Source organism: Nansenia antarctica, assembly GCF_963989245.1.
Source record: "Nansenia antarctica genome assembly, chromosome: 9".
NCBI lineage: Eukaryota > Metazoa > Chordata > Actinopteri > Argentiniformes > Microstomatidae > Nansenia > Nansenia antarctica.
Genome location: NC_137679.1, coordinates 29,203,878 through 29,225,427, shown reverse-complemented (window position 1 = coordinate 29,225,427; position 21,550 = coordinate 29,203,878). Strand labels below are relative to the sequence as shown.

Sequence of the window (21,550 nt, the reverse complement as noted above, 5' to 3'; positions counted from 1 at the left end):
AGACATTTGGATCTGAGAAATGTTGAGCCATAAACCACCTGACTATTTGTCTCCAAGCATTGTCTTCAGCATTGTTGTCAAGAGGATTGTCATGTCACCTTGCTCTCTCAGACCCAAATCAGTACTGGACCAGGACATGGAGATTCTGTAAAACATCCAGAATAGTATTGTAATTTAGTGGCTCAGTCTTTCAATCCCAAATCTGCAAACAAAAACAAACTGTACTCCAGGTTTATCTCTTCCCATTCGCAGGGCTATTGGAAACAGGTGGTGAGAGAGCCTTGCCAATGTGCTCAGCACACACACAGGACTCACTGTTGTTGTGTGTGGAGTAGTATTCTGCTGGAAATAGGTGGGTTCTTGGGTAGGCCTGGTAATGGAGGTGACCTCAGCCAGGGGGCCTGGTGGGGCTGATCGTGCTGGGGACTGGTCTAGAGGGCTTGGGTGAGGAGGATGGGAGAGGGGGGAACAGAGTGGGGAATTATGTACCACGCCCGGACAGAGAAAGGGAGAGGGAGGGAGAGATGGGAGGAGAGGTGGAAAGTCCCTGTAACACATGGGGGCCATTGCCTCAGGAAATCAAAAAAATATTTGTGTGAGAGCTCCGAAGGGGGAGAGAGCATCAATGAGCTACACTTAGACCCCCCCCCCCGCCACCCCAAAGCCCAGGCTCATTTTGTAATTCAGAACACACGTTTCCTTTGAATCCATGGGGTAATTGATCAGCTCTGTTATAAAAGTCAGTCCCAGCATTCGAGGAAAGGGTGGAGGGGTTGACGCTGACTTTATTGGACGCAAACTTAGCAATGTGGAAAACATTCACATATTTAGAGTAATGTGAGCTGCGTGGGGGTGACACAATCGTCAACACAGGGGAGTTTCCCCGTGTTCCAGCTGCTGGAAGCGCGCATGGCCTGAGGTGATGGTACCCTCAAAAGGGATTTACTGATTGGTTGTGAGCCTGGCAGATTTACTCACACACGATATCTAAGATCTGTTTATCTGCCTGGCTGTGCATCAGTGTCTTTAATGTGCCATGTGCCGCCATCACACTGTCAGTCGTTACACAACAGAAAGCAATTGTGACAGCAGCTTCTGAAAGCGGGAACAAGTCAGCAACCAATCAAAATGTTCAGACTTTTATTCTAAAAGATGTCAATAAATTTCAACTTTGTTGAAAATCAGTGACACATTCGCTAGTCAAGCCAAAACCAAGCCAAAAAATTGCAATGCAATGGATTCTGTGAGTAATCCCCACTTCTCTACACTAACTAGGTAGTAGTGGGGATTACTCACCGAATCCATTACATTGCAATATTTTGGCTTGACTAGCAAGTGCGTCATTGATTTTCAACAATGTTGAAATTGATTTAAAATGTTCTGAATAAAAGTCCGAACATTGGGTCGGTTGCCGACGAGAGCTGGCGTCTAATGATCGCAAGATTGATCCCCGGCTGGTCACGTGTCGAGGTGTCCTTGGGCAAGACACTGAACCCCAAATTGCTCCCAATGAGCGGGCCGGCGCCTTGCATGGTAGCTTGCCGCCATTGGTGTGTGAATGGGTGAATGAGAGGCCATTGTAAAGCGCTTTGGAATAAAGCGCTATATCCGTGCAGTCCATTTACCATTTATTTCAGAAAACATGCAATTCAACAAGTCATTCAGATTTGCCTCCCCTAATCAGATTATACCGCTCCCCATCTGACTATCTCTGCAGACGAGGTAAATGTAAGTATTTAAAAATGGTGCTGTGTGTTTCTTTTGAATGAATGAATGAATGAATGAATGAAAGGTCTTTATTGTCATTGCTATAGTACAGGTACCAAACAACGAAATTTAGGAGGGGTGGCTCCCCTGGTGTTAGGAAAGAAAAAAAAAAAAAGAAGAAAAAAAAAACACAAGAAGGGAAGGAGCTGGTTTACATAAATAAAGGCTATGTACACTATCCACTATACTATACTGTACAGATAGACGACTAGGGTTGTCATATTGCACATAGTGTTATTGCACATTCATTTAAAGTGTCGCAGTTTGCAGGCTTGAAATGTACATATTTGTGCCTCAGCACTACACCTGATTTTTTCAGTCCAGCAGCTGCCATCAATCCGTCCAGACTGTCCAGGGCCCAGAACCTAGGTCTTTGCTGTGTTCAGGGCCTGGATGGCCCTGGGTAGAAGCTGTTCTTCAGTCTGTTTGTCCTTGCGGCCATGGTCCTGTACCGCCTTTTCGAGGGCAGCCGGGTAATGTGTTCGTACCCAGGGTGGGTTGGGTCTCTGGAGATCTTGGAGGCCTTCCTGAGACAGCGTGTGTGGTACAGCTCTTCCAGAGAGGGGAGGGGGGCGCCGGTGATCTTCTGGGCTGTTCTCACGACTCTCTGTAGCGCATTTCTCTCCGCGGTTGTGCAGCTGGAGAACCAGTTGCAGATGCCGTAGGTGAGGATGCTCTCCACTGCACCGCGGTAGAAGGTCACCAGTATCTCCTGCTTGCTGTGTTCCTTCCTGAGGACTCTCAGGATGTAGAGCCGCTGTTTTTGCCGCATAGTTAACCTTAACAGCTGAGGTAATATTAGTGGTAATATATTAGATTTCATTTTCTAGAAAGTTACTGGCATTACTTGCTGCAGAATCAACAATAACATTTCAACAACATGTGGAAACATGCTGGAAACATTTAATGATAAACGTGTGAAGGTAACTTGCTCAGACCATCTAAGCATTTCTGACACACACAGTTGTTTGAATAAAGTGTAAAGCAAATATGTTGCAGTAGTTTTAACCATATTAGGGCGTGCACGACATATGCACGACATTAAGTAGCCTAAAGGCCAATGCACACGGCGTGCACATTTGATTGCAATGCACACGGCGTGCGATGCGATTTTGTTGCACCGCAAAATTCAATTTTCAACTCACACCATTGAAGTCTATGAGAAAATCATAAAAAATCTCATCCCAATGCACACAGCGTGCGAGATTTTGTTGCACCACAACATTCCATTCTCAATTGTTACTTTATTGTTACGTAGTCGGACCAGGCAGGCTGATTACAATAGGCTCTACCAATATTGCTTGCCTTGCTTCCACAATTTCTACAAGATACAACTGGACATATTGTGATAAAATATGTGGGTCCCCTGATTTAGGGGTATTGGTAAAATGTCAGGAGAGGGAGCGCACAAAACACACAGCCAGAAAGGTGTATTATAAAAGCCACTTTATTATTATGGGCGATGATCAGGCAGACATAGATTCGGAGGACAGAGACAGTCATCAACGAAAGGAGACAAACGAAAATGGGTGAGTAGCAACGTTAACGTTGATATGCTTTAATGTAATGATAGCAAGCTTTTTGCTAAACTATAACTATATAAAAAGGTATGCTCCAGTCTCTCTCCCCGTTATGAGCAGTGTTGGGCACGTTACTTCAAAAAAGTAATTAGTTATTGTTACTAGTTACTTATCCCAAAAAGTAACTGAGTTAGTAACTGAATTACGTCATTATAAAAGTAACTAGTTACTAGGGAAAGTAACTATTGCGTTACTTTTTACCACGGTGCAGTGGGCTAGCCGTGGTGTAGAGCTGACAAGTTAAGGTCAGTCAGCCAAATGTGACAAGGAAAAGCTTACCCACTGCCAGATTAGAAGATAAATGTGCCATCTAGGGGACCAAAGTGTCCCTATCAGGAAGAAAATTATTACAGCAGGGATCTTTTCATATTTATTGCACTTCAAGTCTTCAACAGACCACAACTGGTAGACATACTGTACTTCAAGTATTTTCTTATTACAAAAGTAAACATTTAACAATATGAAGTGCTTTTAAATCTTTGTTGTGTAAATTAAATAAATCAAACTGTCACACAACTTCAGACAACTGGTAGATATACTGTAACTTCAAGTATTTTCAACAAAACAAAAGTAAACCGTTAAACAATATGAAGTGCTTTTAAAGTAGTACTGAAATCCATCCATACACTCCTTCCTAACACTCATCCATCCATGCATGCATTCATTCATCCAGCCAACCCAGTCATCTAACCATCCTAGCCATTAAACCAGTGATTGTATCTTGAAGACGAGCTTCCCCAGGCTAAACAGTCTCTCTACGGGGGCGCTGGATGGAGTGGCTGCATTGTATTTGAGTGAAATGTTCTTTATCCGTGGAAATCCATTAAGATTGTCCATCCCTTGTCCTCCTGATTTGTGATAATCCACAACTTCACTTTCAGCAGTAGCAGAGGGGTCATCCTCATCCTCAAAGGAAAATAACTCCTCTATGGCTGAGTCAGTGAGTGTTGGTGTGCTGGTAGTACCTGTTTGCTGGTCTTCGTCTTGGACACTTTTCCAGCAGACTTGCCTTGGCCTTATCCTTCCTGTCCTGTGTCCTCAGCCAACGTAGTTTAAACCTGGGCAGAGTCACAGCAGCCAAGACAGCATTGTCGCTTTCCAGCACCTCTGCAAATCTTGTTTTGATTGCCTGAAATGATACATAATGCAAAGAGCATATTATACTGACTGTCTTACACACACACAAACAAACACACACACACACACACACACACACACACACACACACATACACTAATAGCATTACACATTAACAATATTTAAAAACTTTTCATAATGTATGGATGCATTTAATGTATTTAAAGATAAATACTAGTTCTTACCTTGACAACTGCCTCTGGGAGGTCAACAAGGATTTGCAGGCCACTCTTCAGTTCCAGGGTCTTGAACATCAGTGTCTCGAGCGTGGGTAGGAGTGTGCCATGGAAACAGTGGTCTTCTCCCTGAAGAATGTCTAAGGCCACTGTTAGTGGCTTCATTACACTACAGTACTCCCTGATGAACTGATGCTCTCGTTCTGTGATGGCTTTCAACCCGAACTTGGAGGAGATGGTGTTCAGCTCGACTATAGGGATCTCACAGATTCGAACAAGGGCATCATAGAACGAGTTCCATCTTGTAGTGCAAGGGACTAGCAGCTTCCTTGTGATGACATCATCCACGGTCTCTGCGGCCACAGTTGAACGGCTAGCCTTGTTCCATAGGCCTGTGCATTTTGTCGTAGCACTTCTGTATATTGCTTTTGCTTCTGGTCTTGACAGTAGCCACTTGTCAACATCAGTACATGGAACCAGGTTTAATGTGTGCGATGCACATCTCTGATGTGGCGGCAAAGTAATCACAGCATCATCATCACCAACACTGTTTTGCAAGACATCATTAATGTTCATAAAAGTCACCTCATCCTCATCCTCCCCAGAGTCATCCTCCTTGGCTGGCTGGTACATTTTGAAGGCCTTGACGAAATTAGAGCCATTATCCGTGACAGTTGATGTTATTTTGTGGGATATGCCATAGGATGAGTGAATGTAGTCAAGTTCAGTTGCAATACTGTCGTGAGTATGACGGCCCTTGAATCGTCTGCATGCCAGGGCTGCTTTCCTTCGTTCCATGCTATGTGGCGTACAGGGATGAGGTAGAGCAATTGAGCAAGCTGTGCAAGGTAAACAACCTGCTGCTAAACAAGTCAAAGACCCAGGAACTCATCGTAGACTACAGGAGGAAAAAGTCCGAGATCCTGCCCCTGCTCATCGACGGAGAGAGCGTAGAGATGGTCTCAAACCTCCGTTTCCTGGGACACATCATACGGGATGACCTGGCCTGGAAGGACAACACTAAAGGCACCATCAAGAGGGCACAACAGCGGCTATACACCCTGAGATGCCTCAAGAAACAACACAGCAAGCAGGAGATGCTGGTGGCCTTCTACCACGGCGCAGTGGAGAGCATCCTCACCTTCGGCATCTCCAACTGGTACCACAGCTGCACGGCAGCGGAGAGAAACGATCTACAGAGAGTCGTGAGAACAGCACAGGGGATCACCGGCGCCACCCTCCCCTCTCTGGAGGAGCTGTACGAAACACGCTGTCTCAGGAGGGCCTCCAAGATCTCCAAGGACCCGACCCACCCTGGGCACGAACACTTTGTCAAGCTGCCCTCGAACAGGAGGTACAGGACCCCGGCCGCTAGGACAAACAGACTGAAGGACAGCTTCTACCACAGGGCCGTCAAGGCCCTGAACACAGAAAAGGCCTAAGTTCTGGGCCCAGGACAAGTCCGGACGGATTGTAATGGCAGCTAGTGCTGAGGCACAAACATGTACATTTTCAAGCCTGCAAACTGTGACACTTTAAAAAAATGTGAAAAAATACTTTCTTGTGCAATATGACAACCCTAGTTGACTATCTGTGCAGTATAGTACAGTGGATTGTGTACATAGCCTCTATTGATGTAAACCAGCTCCTTATCTTCTTGTGATTTTATGCATCTATGCTTTTTCCAAAATGTGTTTCTTTTTCCTTTCTTAAACACCAGGGGAGCCTCCCCTCCTAAATTTCGTTGTTTGGTACCTGTACTGTAACAATGACAAATAAAGTCTATCTATCTATCTATCTATCTATGTGGATGAATCCAATGCGCGGTCACGCCAAGATAGCTTTTATTATGTGCAGTCCAAATGTCTGCAGTTGTAGAGACATATTCTAACTCTTCAAATTTATTTTGGAGCTCGGCATTCATTTTGGCGTACTCGGCGTCTATATATTTAGAAAACGTCTTTCTGCATGGCGGACCGGCCCCTCCTCTCGCCGGTATTTTGGCAATTAGGGCTCTGAAGGAGTCAGAATCAACTGTTGATAACGGAAGCATGTTCTCAACAACATATCTGCAACATATAGAGCTCACGTTTGCCACACCTGGCCTGCTATCATCATCAACGGTTTTAGACACTAGTTTTGTAGAAGCGTGTGCCGTTGAGAGATGCTTCATTAGGTTAGAGTTGCTTACAACGGACATGGACAAACATTGAGGTCCGGGACATAAAGTACACATCACATGTATGTTTTTACATTTTACCTCAATGAGGTTGAAATAGTGCCTGTACTTCCACCGTGAAAACGCCACGTTCACCTCAGAACACTCGGGACTCGCCATTGCTGCGTGTATCTCTCTGATAGTTTGAGTGTGTGTGTGGTGCTGTGCACGCGTGTGGTTTGTGTGTAGAAACATCCGCACAACACTGAACTATTCATCAGAGCAATTGCGCGTCATCTCCCTGTCATCAGAATGATCACGCCCCTTTTTGGGTGATAGAAGCGGAGAAGTTTGACTGGTGGTCAATGGGAATTTCTGGTCTTCGCTACTTTAATCCGATAAAATAAGAAAACCGTAGTGCTTTTTAGATATTAGGAGCCCAAATCCGATGGCCAGTTAGGCAAACTATTATATAGTGTCGTTGCCGATCAATGATCGACGTCGTTATATAGAGAAAATTTATGAAATAGGGGTTGATTCATCAGAGCAGTGATACGTCATCTCCCTGTCATCAGGGATTTGTAGTTCTTCATTTGATCTAGCCTACTAAGGTACTACTCAGTACCAGGGGCGGCGCTAGGGGGTGGCTACTGGGGCTCAAACTCTCGTGAGTAACGTGCAGTACCGGAGTCCAACAGAGAGGCAGCAGCTGCGCGACATTAGCCTGCATACTGCGTAGCCTGCCCTGCCCTGAAGAAGAAGTGATCTCAATCAGTGCCTGACTTGCACAATTGTAAGGATGGATATCCCAAAGTTGTTTTCAACAAAACAAGCGCCAAGAACTGTTGCAGCAGCCGTATCAGCAGCTGACAACAATGACTTCACCAGCAGTGATGACATAGATGATGTTTCAGGTTTGTGAATCTTATTAGAAAGGTGACTGACTCACTGACACTACTTTTCCGGTTTGCTAATGCTAGCTGGCTATCATAACATAACGTTATGTTATAATGAAAATGAAACATAGCAAGGTACTGTTACGGTACATGGTAAGAAATCAAACAAAGGATAATACTTATTCAAATAAAGTAATATTATACTTATAATACTTATTCAAATAAAGTGAATAACAGGCTGATAGTCTTTGATATCTGCACTCTGGTTGACTGAGTAACAAGTGAAAAAGAATGATGTAACGTTAATGTTACAGCTAGTAAACATGGAGTAACCACATTAAGTATGCCCTTATGGTAGTATGTATGTATACAGAACATGACTCAAATCTATCCTAAGATGTAACTCTAACTAACTAAGTTTGTTTAATGTCCCAGGGGGGATTTGATTTCACAGTACTATACACAGGCCAACAATACATGTAATATATCGTCATATAACACAGGACAAGACTCTAAATACAATATAAGTGGTGAGCACAGAGTCTGCCCTGATATACATACTGTAACATAACTAGCCTCAGCCCATCAATTATGTAATTCTATACAAATATAAATGATGGTGACTGACAGGGGGAGCTACGTGTGCTGACCTCCCTCTGTGCCCAGAACCACCACAATTAGTTTGCTTCATTAAAGGGTGTGAATGTATATGTGTTCTCCAGTGCCTTTTGTCCGCTTTAAGGTGGTGGTAAGTTGAAGGTTGAAGGCAAACAATTCCGGCGCGCTCCGCGCGCACATTATATTCTCCCTCTGGGCTAAGCCCCGGATCTCCTACGATCCTAAATCCGCCCCTGCTTAGTACCTACTAACCCTTCACCCATAACGGCTATCGACTAGTGCTACTGTGCATGATATTTCTATTGTAATCATGGGAGATAAATGTTCAAAGAAGAAACGAAAGCAAACGCTGTTGGGGGGACTGGAGGTGAAGACGTTAGGACCACGGCAAATCAAATGAAGAACTACAAATCCCTGATGACAGGGAGATGACGTATCACTGCTCTGATGAATCAACCCCTATTTCATTAATTTTCTCTATATAACGATGTCGATCATTGATCGGCAACGACACTATATAATAGTTTGCCTAACTGGCCATCGGATTTGGGCTCCTAATATCTAAAAAGCACTACGGTTTTCTTATTTTATCGGATTAAAGTAGCAAAGACCAGAAATTCCCATTGACCGCCAGTCAAACTTCTACTCTTCTATCACCCAAAAAGAGGCGTGGACATGACGGGAGGGGAAAGTACCCGGATGCGTTGCTCTGATGAATGGTTGGCTTACCATGACATTTTCTCTACCATACCCAATCATGATCACTTAAGCGGTTGTCTCGCCCCTCCCCTCCCCAACAATCAAAAACACCTTTGCAGCTGTGACTGAGGTCGGATGACAATGAGAAGCTTCAGTAAAGTAACTAGTAACACGCCGCATTGAATTACCGGTAACGGTAACGGCGGTATAACGATGGAAATAGTAATCAATTAGATTACCCGTTACTGGAAAAAGTAACGCCGTTAGTAACGCCGTTTATTCTGGCGCCGTTACTCACATCACTGGTTATGAGTGACTCAATTAATTTAGATAGACCAGTTGAAGTTTTCCTAATTGTCCCATTGTAATGCAATAATCCGTCACACCACAAACTTTTACAAAATTTGCAAAATTTGACAGTGCGACAAAACTCGCACGCCGTGTGCTTTGTCCCATTCAAAACGAATGGAATCGAATTTTCGCGGTGCGATTAAAATCGGGGCCGTGTGCATTGGGATGAGATTTTCTCATAGACTTCCATTCAAACTTCAAAATCGAATTTTGTCCGGCAACAAAAATCGCACGCCGTGTGCATTGGCCTTAACACACACACAAGCTCAGCAGTAACAATTCACAATTAAATAGATAGCCTACCTTTTCTTGAAGTAAATGAAGGGATAAAAATCCATTCCAAACAACGTCCTCTGAGAAGTTAAATGGTAGAATTACTCACTGGCATTCAGCATGTGAAATCCATAACATGAGTCGTTCTTGAGTTTCGTACTCTGGCATTCATCGAATTCAATCAAAACCAGTATTGTATCATTTACTATTAATTGTGTTAGTAAACATTGCACTCAATAAGGCCTTGTCCACACAGAGATGAATTTGATTACGTTTTTTATCGTATGGACGTTTCTTTCACACGAAACCGCGTCCTGGGAGCCTGAATACGCAATTTGTTTAAACCGGGTCCTAGAGTGAACAAATATGAAGACGCCACACTTGCATTTCTGTCTTTACAAGCCAAACGCCTCTTTCCTGAACCGATGACGCCATAGCTCCACCTCCCTTAACCCGCATGCGCTAACCCAGCCAACAACAACAACAACAACAACAACAATGGCGCCTTACATTGTTCTTCTTCATGTGATTGTTCATTGCACAAGTTTTGCGCATGCTCCATTCCTTTTCTCTGTTTTTTGTGTAATTTGTGGCAGTGTTACAGCATTTTCAGTGGTTTCGTTTGGACGCACTTATTTCTTGAGACGACTTCGTGTTGTTGTTTTTTTTATGAAAAAGAAAAAGATCGGGGCCCTATTCCACGAAGCTCGATAAAGTTCTAAGCCTCGATAAAGTTCTTAGCCTCGAAAATGTTAGCTTGCGTTCGGTGCCATCAATGTGGCTCAAATAATTTGCTGCTTGGTTGAGCTCCTTCTGAGTCAGATATAATTAGCCTGGTCGCGAGCAGGCTAAAACACAGGCTATGGTAAGACGCGCGTCAAAAAAGCCTCACAGGCGGAAACTAAACCCCGAACGACAGTTCCTCCCTAGGAAATATTAGTTCCCACTTCACACGAGATAGATAGATAGATTGGTTGACTGTGTGATAGATAGATAATTTGATAATTTGAAAGTGTGATCGATAACTTGATATTTTGATTGTGTGATAGATAACTTGATATTTTGAAAGTGTGATAGATAGATAGATCGATGGATACATAAATTAAAAAGTGTAAAAAATAAAATAAAATGAATAGGTATATCTATCAACTTGCATTGCTGTCATCACAGCGGTCTGGCTGGCGTAGTGGTTAAGGCAGTCGGTTGGGGTTCTAAAGGTTGCGAGTTCGAGACTTGACTAAGTGTTTTTTTTTTGTGTTTTTTTACATTTAACCGAAGATTTCATGCAAAGGCTTCCAACACCATTGTAATCGTGTCAGTTCTTGTAAATTAGCCTGCACCATAATTTTATAGCCTACATACTTTTTTAGATTAGATTTTAGATTAGATTCAGACAACGAAATGCAGTAAAAAGTGCGTCTGAAGAGGGATTTGAACCACCGATATAAAATGACGAATAAATCCTGTGGCAGCGGTCGATACCACTAGGCCATTGTGGCGATATGACGGTTTGTAGCCTGCTGCGGATATCACCACAGTAGTAATATTCATTTATTAAAATATGAACATATAACAATAACTGGGGCTAGTATGACCTACGCATTTAATCGGTCAGCAATTTCTTGCCAAACCATTTCCCTCGCCTTGTTAATTGCGGCAGTATTGCACTATTTTACATCTTATTTTTCCGTCTTCATAAAAATCAATAATTCGGAATGCTGCGCAAATGTAGTACCCCTGCAGAGTGGAGTATCTTCATTTCGACAGATCGACACTTCAGGGCTTTTTATGTCTGCGTGCACGCGCCCATATCGAAGATTTGTAAGCCTGTCTTCTGTGAACACTGATGACACAAGGCTGATCCTCGTTCGAGGAATCACCTGAGGCTTGAATTCCAATCTCGAGTTGCCTGAGCGCCGCATTTATTGATATCGCCGCTATACTGATCCACCTTTAGTGGAATGGGGCCCGGTTCTGTCTCCGTGTGGATGTGGCCTAAATTGTTTGGAAAAAGTTATCCTCCCACATGCAACACGATTTCGTTTGATCGATGTGTCTACCAGGGCCGTGGGGGGTAGCAGCTCATTTGCATTTAAAGCTGAACACACAGAATCAGCCCTTCGAGAACATGACTGAAACAAAGGCATGCTAGAATGCCTTTAGATTAAAATTGAAGTGGTATTTTCAGCAAAAAACTTCAAAGACATTTTTGGAGACCCCAGAGACATATTAACTTGTTGAAAAAGGGTATAATATGGGACCATTAATCAATGTGATGGAAGTTCAGCCAGCGGCACAAACGGTCCTTTAAAGGCTTCCAATTTCCAACTGTCGTACTGTAGGCCTACCTGGAAATGTGAGGACAGGCTTTGTTGACAAATCAATGCAAAAAGTAATGTCAACAACCAACAGTTTTACTACAGTAATCAATAGAGGTTGGTAATAACCTTCTTCACTGCCAGAGGGTGGAAGAGGATGGAAAGTGCTCTGTAAGTGGTGTGCGGCTATAGATTTGGACTTGTTCTCCACAATAACAACAACAACAACAACTCCCAAGTGTTGTGACTCCAAGTGTTTATTCCATGTCAGATTAATCGATGTGTTTTTGTTGTATTTCATACTGATTGCTCATCACTCAATTTCACAAATGCATACCCAACTGCACTGAAAGACATGCAGAGACTAGCTATAAAACGGATGTGGTTCCATAGATATCGAATTAAATACTCTCACGAAAGATAGAATGACCGGCAAAATCCAGTTTATTTACTCCTCAGTGCCCCACTTAGAGCATGGTGATGGTGTGAGGCTTTTGTGAGCATGCTTTCGAGGGCTGATCAGCTCTTGGTTCAGACACACTTTATCCCTCTGATAGAGACCCAATTTTTCAATTTCCGAAGATTAGGAGGGGGTGGTAGAGAACAAAGCTTCTGCAGGATGAGGAGGGAAGGGAAGGGAGTTGGGGGGGAAAACCTCTGCAGTTGGTTTCACACAGCCTTCAGAGTATTTACACGAGCTGCCCTAGGAAGTCTGCCTCAGAGAGAGATGACAAATAGGATGTGTACACAGCGCCAGGGGAAAGGCAGAGGCCTCACTTGAACCTGCGGGCCACACAGGGGAAGGCTCACCTAAGTGTTAAACAGGCAACGGAGATGGAGAACCACAGTAGATTTCCACCAGGGGAGGCTAGTGGAGGTAGAAATAATTGGAGGACAGGCTCATTGTGATGGATGGAATGAGGAATCGTATCAAACGCGAGTTTGACACCATTCCCCATCCATCCATGCATTACAATGAGACTGTCCTCGGATTTCTGCCTTCACCAGCCTCCACTGATTTCCATAAATATATTGTAGTACAGTACAATGCTTCTTTTCATCATTATGGAAGCGTTGTAGAGGATGTGTTTTAAGTACAGTATTCTGTGTTTAAGTGGGAATAGCGTTTTGCAATACCACTATCACTTTAGTTGTTACTTCTTAGACAGGAGAAATCTACTGCCAGAAATTAGCAGATGGATTTTGTCTTTCTTTAAAAAAAAATCAAACCGTTAGAGGTTGAACCCTTGGTTTGACTTTGTATGGCTTCAACTGGTTCACATTTCAGAGCGTGTCTGGCCTTTCTGGTTGAGGCAGGTTGATAAGCATGCCCTTTACTGGGAATGGGACAGACATTAGCTCTGACATCTCAGACCTGTTTTTTTTATTTATTCTTCTGTTTTTCTGACAGAGTTGGTCGCTGGCCCAGTTTAGAAACAGCAGGGGTGTGAGATCATTGTTGTTTTACCTTGCCCCCCCCTCTCTCTTTCTCTCTCTCTCTCTCTCTCTCTCTCTCTCTCTCTCTCTCTCTCTCTCTCTCTCTCTCTCTCTCTCTCTCTCTCTCTCCATAACGTACAGTACACCTGAAGGATCTTTCAGTATTTGACTGCCAAGGGAAACAAACATATTCAAATAGTATGAACTACATAGCAAAATAGAATTCATATGCCCTGCATCTGATTATGTTTGGTTTTTTTGCATTCTCCCCTGTAGATATGAAAAGTCAGAATGTATTTTGTGCGCCAATGGTTAATCTGGAATGACAGGTTCATATTAAGATTAGTGTCATGAAAGATCACGTCATAGCAGACCCTAACATTTTTACAAAATGATCTCCCTTTCTGTGTCCTGACAAAGTTTCATTTCTGGTCAAGAGGAACATAGTGAAAGCAAAAATTCTTGGCTTGTTGTTGTTATTCTTTTTATAGATCTAAACCTTCAGTAACCACCATAATCCTTCCCTTATTAGGAATCTAGGTTGTGCCAATCTTACGTTACAAATATGTGACCCCCAGTTCGCTAAGATGATAATCTGGAATGCAATGTAATTAATGAGCTCAGCACAAAGCACAAATAATTCCCACTCCTGATGCGTCACTATCTCAAAACTACTGCTTCTACTATACACTGCAACCCAATGTAACTGTACTGTACTCTCCCAGTAACACAGGTTTATGAAATATTGATGGTAAATAGGACAAGAGCTATACTGTTTTGTATGAGTAATGACCTCTCTGGTGCCGAGCTGAAATACAGTATGTTCTGTTCAGGGGGTAGAGGCAAACCTGCAAAAGCTGACATTGGCATCAAGGTACTTACACTGTTGAATACATTGCTATAACATTTGTATGTGTGTGTGTGTGTGTGTGTGTGTGTGTGTGTTTTAGGTTTACCTGACCTGGTTCCTGATCCCAACTATGTCCAGGCCTCCACATACATCCAGAGGGCCCATATGTACTCCCTCCGCTGTGCTGCAGAGGAGAAGTGTTTGGCCAGGTGAGAGCCCAGTGTTAAATGCTTCATTGGAACTGTTTGTTTTTAGCTTTGTGTGAGATTATTGTACATGTTCTACTAAGCCTCTCATTTTCTGATTACAGTACATAAGGTATTTTCTGATAATCGCTACTTTTGGAAAGCCAGTTCATACATTGCACGTTATCATCATGCAGTCCAGTCTTTTCCAGTTTGACTTCCAGTTTTCCCTACTGCGACTGCAGGGAAGAAGAAGATTAGCATGCCACTGTACCTTAGCTGATAACCTTTCACAAATCTGTTTTAGCCACCTTGGTTTCTCTCTCTCTCTTTCCTCAGCTGCAGTATTTAGAGTTTTAGGAGCCAATTCACAGTGGAACATAAATTACCTGGAATCTGGTCACCTTGGGGAGATGGGGTTGTCATAGGGATTCATTTATCTATGCAGGCGGAGAATGACGGTGTGGATGGGTGTGTGTGTGTGGGTTGTTTTGTCTGCAGCCGTAGCGCGAGCCACTGCCTGCGCCGCCGGGGTTTGACAGCTAATGTGACACGGGCCACGTTTGCAGACTAGAGCATCTAAATGATTGCAGTGCGCTGTCCCACTGGCTCTCCTGTTTGCCCTCTTATCACAAGCACAGCCATTTCTCAAAAAGCCGTCTCATATCCTGTCTGTGTTCACGCCGTAATCATAGACAGATGGCCTGGTCTAATTTGCTATACCCTCCATAGCATCAACATCATGAGTAAGATGAATAGAAACGATTTATAGTGCTTTCTTGCGGTGCAGACTGTTCCAAAATATGCTTTCTTGTTGGTCATCTCTGTAATGTCTAGTGCACCTGTCCACTACTTAACTTGTCTTGCTGCAATACTAAGAGTGTACGTGCAGAATAATCACTGTAATCGGTTGGACTGAATTATTTATTTGACATGTTCCTTCCCGCAAGCTCTTGTTGCAAGAATACATTGTGAGCCTGAGGTATTGGGAAAAAAATCTACATTCTTTGTAGCCATCTGTACTTATTTTCCTCACCGCCAGTCTGTGTGTTTGTGTGTGTGTGTGTGTGTGTGTGTGTGTGTGTGTGTGTGTGTGTGTGTGTGTGTGTCTGTGTGTCTGTGTGTGTCTGTGTGTCTGTGTGTGTGTGTGTGTGTGTGTGTGTGTCTGTGTGTCTGTGTGTCTGTGTGTCGGTGTGTCTGTTCCACCCACAGCTCTGCCTACACCTCTGACACCACTGACTATGATGTCAGAGTCCTGCTGCGCTTCCCACAGAGGGTTAAGAACCAGGGCACGGCCGACTTCATGCCTAACAGACCCCGTCATACCTGGGAGTGGCACAGCTGCCATCAGTGAGTATTGTCTCACTCCCTCCCTCCCTGTTTGTCTGTCTGTCTCCTTGTCTGTCTCCATGTCTGTCTGTCTGTCTGTCTGTCTGTCTGTCTCCCAACCTCCCAGTCTGTCTGTCTGTCTGTCTGTCTGTCATGGCAACCATTAAACATCCTTGCTATACAAAAAGCTTCCTTTCAACTGTACTGATTGCTAGCTGATAAGCCCCATCTGTAATCTACAGGTTTAGCTGGCCAGTTAACTAGTCAGTTGATCAGCTCATGGATGTTTGCTGTATTCAATGATATCATGACAACCTGTGTTTCGGTTCTATACTGTGTGTATGCCCAGCTATCTTCTAAGATCTTGCATGCTGATGTGTTGGTCACAGCATGTCTGAGTTCATGGGTTTAAGTCTCAGTCTGTAGCTCAACCGTCCTCAGCTCTGTGGAATGTTGACTGGTCATTAAGAGATTGGCAGCGTCGCAGGATGACATCACTGTACATTTATACACTGGTTCCCAAGGGGAGTTAGTCTAGGCAATGGCACGATACAGAACAGCTTGCCAATGTGAAGAGAACGACTGATCCATCCATTTTCCTGTCAGCCACTGCCCTGGGATCAGGGGCCGAGTATGATGGCATTGGCATGGATGTGGGTCAGTGGAACAGAACACAGTTACAAATTGCAGGCTCTTTCTGAAAAGAAATAACAGCCCTGGCCCAGATCCTCACAATAAACTTTACTGTCCTACATTTCGCCCCTCAATGAAGTCATTGGGCAAACACTGTAGATGGAGTTCTGTCCTCCTCACATCACCCCTGTGTGTGTACTGTACCAGACGAATCTGGAAATCTGGTATTTTGTCTTATGTATATGTCTGTCATATCACATGTTATTGAAAGTAGTCCATTTATTTATATAAACAGGGGCACACATCTCTCTCTTTTCATCTCATCACAACAGTCAGATTTTCTTAAAAAGTCAAAAGTTGTGAACATGTCAACGTTTCTCCACCGTAACAACACAGCCTAACCCTAACCCTAAACTCACTTTTTTTTAGCACAAGCATACAGTGACCTTTGACCTTGGAGGTCAAAGGGAATAGCTACTGTTTGTGCAGGTGCTATGCTATATGTTTCAGAGCTTCCTGTAGCCCGGTTACACTGGATGGAATGCAAACGTCAGAGCCCTGCTAAATATTTCCCCCTTAACCTGGCCTTCTTGGTTGCAACATCCCCAAACGAGGGGATGTAAAATCCTGGATGTCTTGTCTGTGTTGCAACACAAGTGGAAAATGACTCATGGGTTTAAGGCAGGGTTGGAATGCTTTGTATATTGGGATTGCGAGCCATTCTTATTTCAGCTTCTTTCTGTGTCCTTCCAACTCTGCATTCTATCTAGCTGAGATAGACATGGGTGGGGGTCGGTGGGGGGGGGGGGGTCCTGGATTCCAGCGTAAGGGGCCCTTCCAGACAGCTCACAGCTCACAATGTCTTACAATCTCACTCTCACACACAGAAAGATAATCATCTCAAGGCTTTCATTTAAATAAACATCTGCCGTGGGAACAAAAATAATGGCCATATTTCAAACCCCCAGACAGTGCACTGAACACTGTCTTCGACCCCCGAACTATAAACACATGCACACGCACACGCACACACACACCCACACACACACACACACACACACACACACACACACACACACACACACACACACACACACACACATTCACATGTTTTGGAGAGAATTGTCTTCTTATGGTATCCACTGTGCCCTTTTAGATTACCTCTGTGTTGCCAGATTCCCTCTGTAGTCAGTACACATTCCCTATGGAGAATCACAAGGAGATACTTTTAGCCTGAGGCAACGCACTGCTACTCACCTGACAGAAACTGTTTTACTGTCTCACTCTGCTATGGAAAGGTTGTGAGCCTTCCATTGTTACTTGCTCCATTTGTGGAAAGTACCTGCCTTTCCCCTCCAAATCTCCCTTCAATCTTTAATGATTATGCCAGTAAAAGTTGTATGTTAAAACATAGACCATGAGGTAAGGAGCATATAGCCATTATTTATTCAGTCTAAGTAACTCCAACTGAGCCACCTCCAACACTTACCTCACCTGCAGTACATTCACCAAAACAAACACTGCTAAACTACTTAGTGGCTGGGTGGCACGGGTGACTTCTCAGTGAAAATACAGTGTGTGATTAATTTCAATAATTGGGATTAGGTGTATTAAACTGCCTGTAAGATGAATAGGTTGACAATGCACTTCAGTTTATCACCCATAAGGCTCTGTGTTCACCGCTCGTGACGTCTGTTATGGGAAATGTATCTTGGCTGAAATACGAGGCCATTACTGTATCGGGGGATCCAAATGCAATATGTTTTGAATTTACCATGGAGCCATTTATTTCAAATGGCAGGGAATCGAGGAGGGGGAATCCTTGCGTTTCACTGAATAGAGCTTAAGCTTTATCAAGCTTTATCAAATGAACAACTAAATTCAATTTGCTTTATTGGCATGAAATACATTGTTGTAAAGGGTTATAAACGTATTATACAGTAGTATGTCGTTTCTGGGTGTGACTGGCCTCCTTTTGACACATGCCCTCCACCCCTCTCTGTTTGGAGCATGTCTTTCCAGGCTGCACTCATTCACACAACGTCCTTCCATTTTTCACTGATTTGAATCTGAGTGTGTATTAGAGAAGGCTGGTGGAGGTAGAAATCAGAGGACTCGCTCATTGTATGCATGGAATGGAATAAGGAATGGTATCAAACACATTCCCTCCAATTTCCACCTCTACCAGCCTCCCCTTGTGTATACCCAAATCATATTGGTTAGAATAAAAAGGTATTGCACAGCATGGTGATAAAGAGTAAATAACTTTCCCTCCCAGGTCACTCTCTAATGACCTGGCCTTGCTCCAAGTGTAGATGGCAGTTATTACACTAAATGATTTCATATGGACCAGTGTATGGAGACAACAAGAGTAACTCTTTCAAATTCGGAAGAGATTATTGGTTCTCATGGGTATTGCTATTGCTGCTAAAGCTGTGTAAACACACACACACACACACACACACACACACACACACACACACACACACACACACACACACACCTACATAGTGTGCAGTGATTACAACTTTGCAGACTGATATGGGGTAATTAACAGGCCCTCATACATCATTAGAGTGTTAATGTCTTGCTTCATAGTTGCTATTAATTAGAATCTACTCTCCTTTGTATGCTAGGCCAAGCTGCACTGTCAGTGCAAGTTTAAGTGTTGACAGGTGAGACCAATAGGGTGAAGAAATAAAAGTATGTCTTATATAAAGAGGTGAATTGACTTTAAATGGCATCATACTAATCCGTGGATGTAAACAGTTATATTTTCTTTGTATTAGCACCATATGTAATTAGTACAATTATTGTTCCTAATTGTGTCAAGGCATTCAGTTGTTTGTTTGGTGTTAGCCTTGCAAGAAGTTTTCTCGCAATACTAACTAACTAACTAACTAACTAACTAAGTCAACTATGCTAGTATGTTGTAACCTGTCTGTCAATAAACTGAGTTAACAATCTGACGAACAGGGTGCATCACAAAAGTCTCTCCTCTATTCCTTACATCCTCTCTCCTCGCTTCCTTCTCGAAACATTGGAAGAAAAGATCCCAGGTTCGTTCCCTTAGACGTTCTCCTCCAATGGAGGGGAAGCATGGAGAGAGGATGTGTGGAATAGAGGACACACAGTAACCACAGTATTCCCTCTCCTTTAGTCCTACTATTGACAACCCACTGCCCTTCTCTTTCCACGACTGCTCCTCCACCACAGACACTACCACAGCATGGATGAGTTCAGCCACTATGACCTTCTTGAAGTCAGCACGGGGCGCAAGGTGGCCGAGGGACACAAGGCCAGCTTCTGTCTGGAGGACACAACCTGTGACTTTGGCCACTTGAAACGCTACGCCTGTACATCTCACACTCAGGTACCCACTGCACATACACACACACAGACAGGGGGAAACAACTGCCATTGTACTGTATTGACATAAAGCAAGCTTACTGACATGAGTTTGTGTTTCAATGTCCACACAAACATACCACTTAGAATGCATGGCCAAAGCACTGTTTCATTCTACTGTATGGTATGTTAGTGGGAATATTAGAACATACTGTAGCCATAAAGCCTAGGACAGGAACTAGTTTTATCTTGGCACCATCCACTGTGCATAGACATGCCAGGTAGGCTACTGTAGATGGCAGGAGAGGCTGGCGGGGGACAGGCTGATCGTAATGCATAGAATGGAATGAGGAAGGGTAACACAACAGTGTGTTCTACCTCCACTGGCCTCCCATGGTGTTAGATAGTCTTGCACTGTATCATTAATGTATCATCTGAGATTTCAACTTTCAACCACACAGTTACACTTGTTTATCAGTTCTTCCACCTGGCTCAAGAGCCTCAGAGTCTGTACCCTGTAGACATGAGTCATGAGGCGAGGATGTGCACTGTGTACTGAGTAAGGTGCCGTGTGTGTGTGTGTGTGTGTGTGTGTGTGTGTGTATGTGTGTGTGTGTTTTGGTCTTCCACATGAGTGCTTCTCCCTTGTGTTCCCTGCAGGGTCTGAGTCCAGGCTGTTATGATACATACAATGCTGACATTGATTGCCAGTGGATCGATATCACAGATATTCAACCAGGGAACTACATACTAAAGGTGAGCAGTGGGTCAGAGAGAGCTTCTGATGTGTACCTGGCATGCCACGGTGGGACAGGGTTACTACTGGAACAAATTGATCAGAAAGTTTTACAACATTTGGAAAGTTCTCTACAGCTATAGAATCATAGTATTATTTTTTTATTTTTTTGACCGTTTGGTCCATGTGATTCACTAGCCTCCTCCATGTGTTGAAGCTCAGGCTTCATGCAATATATACTCTCATAACTTGAAATTCAACATAAATCTCCAATGAACATAGTTCACTCAGTCAATCACATACCTTATCCTAGTTCCACTTGCACAAGTATTAGTTTCTGGTTTGGCCCTATGCTATTGTATGTGTCATGGACATGAACGTTTGTCCACCTCTCTGTCTCACAGCTCCAGGTCAACCCCAAGTACCTTGTGCTGGAGTCCGACTTCACCAACAATGTGGTCAGGTGTAACATCCACTACACAGGACGCTTTGTCACGACAACCAACTGCAAGATATCTCAGTGAGTCGCCTGTACACCCCTCTATTCAACATGCAGGCTCTCATTCTAGATATAGAATAGACAAATAGACTAACAAATGGCTTTTAGTTAATAAGTACCTTATTGTGTAAATCACATTCATTCCAAAGTCATTAAAATGAATTGATGATTACAGAACCATTGACATTTCCTCTCAAAACAGCAAGGGTATTAGCACTTTCAATGGATCTATCAGGAAGTGTACAATACTCTGACCTAATTCATTTAATATCTTTATCTTTCTATGAGGGGACTTTATAGAAAGAGGGTGTTCTTTATCTAAGCAATTACATGTCATGAGGTAGCTATCACTCAAGTTAATCATTTTGAGAATAAGAGAAAGTATAGACAAAATCAATGAACCAGCATGAACATGTTGGTGTGGAGTTATACTTGGCGGAATGACAGTTTTGTAATTTCACAAGTTACGTCTTAGCCTTTGATCCAGAGAAAGGTACTCTCTCCCTCTCCCTCTCTCTCTCTCTCTCTCTCTCTCTCTCTCTCTCTCTCTCTCTCTCTCT

At 43.4% G+C, this 21,550-nt stretch overlaps 1 protein-coding gene across 1 annotated transcript in view; it reads left to right on the top strand.

Annotated features, from left to right (window-relative positions):
- The window catches only part of loxl1 (lysyl oxidase-like 1), a gene marked incomplete at both ends in the record, with an annotated part of 22,873 nt that extends 1,858 nt beyond the window's left edge, over positions 1 to 21,015 (top strand). Inside the window, 5 exons of the mRNA XM_080539669.1 lie at positions 14,361 to 14,469; positions 15,658 to 15,795; positions 19,624 to 19,780; positions 20,416 to 20,511; positions 20,896 to 21,015. Coding sequence (XP_080395795.1) covers positions 14,361 to 14,469; positions 15,658 to 15,795; positions 19,624 to 19,780; positions 20,416 to 20,511; positions 20,896 to 21,015 — 620 coding nt within the window. The remainder of the gene's footprint in view (positions 1 to 14,360; positions 14,470 to 15,657; positions 15,796 to 19,623; positions 19,781 to 20,415; positions 20,512 to 20,895) is intronic.
- Between the last annotated feature and the right edge of the window lie 535 nt (positions 21,016 to 21,550).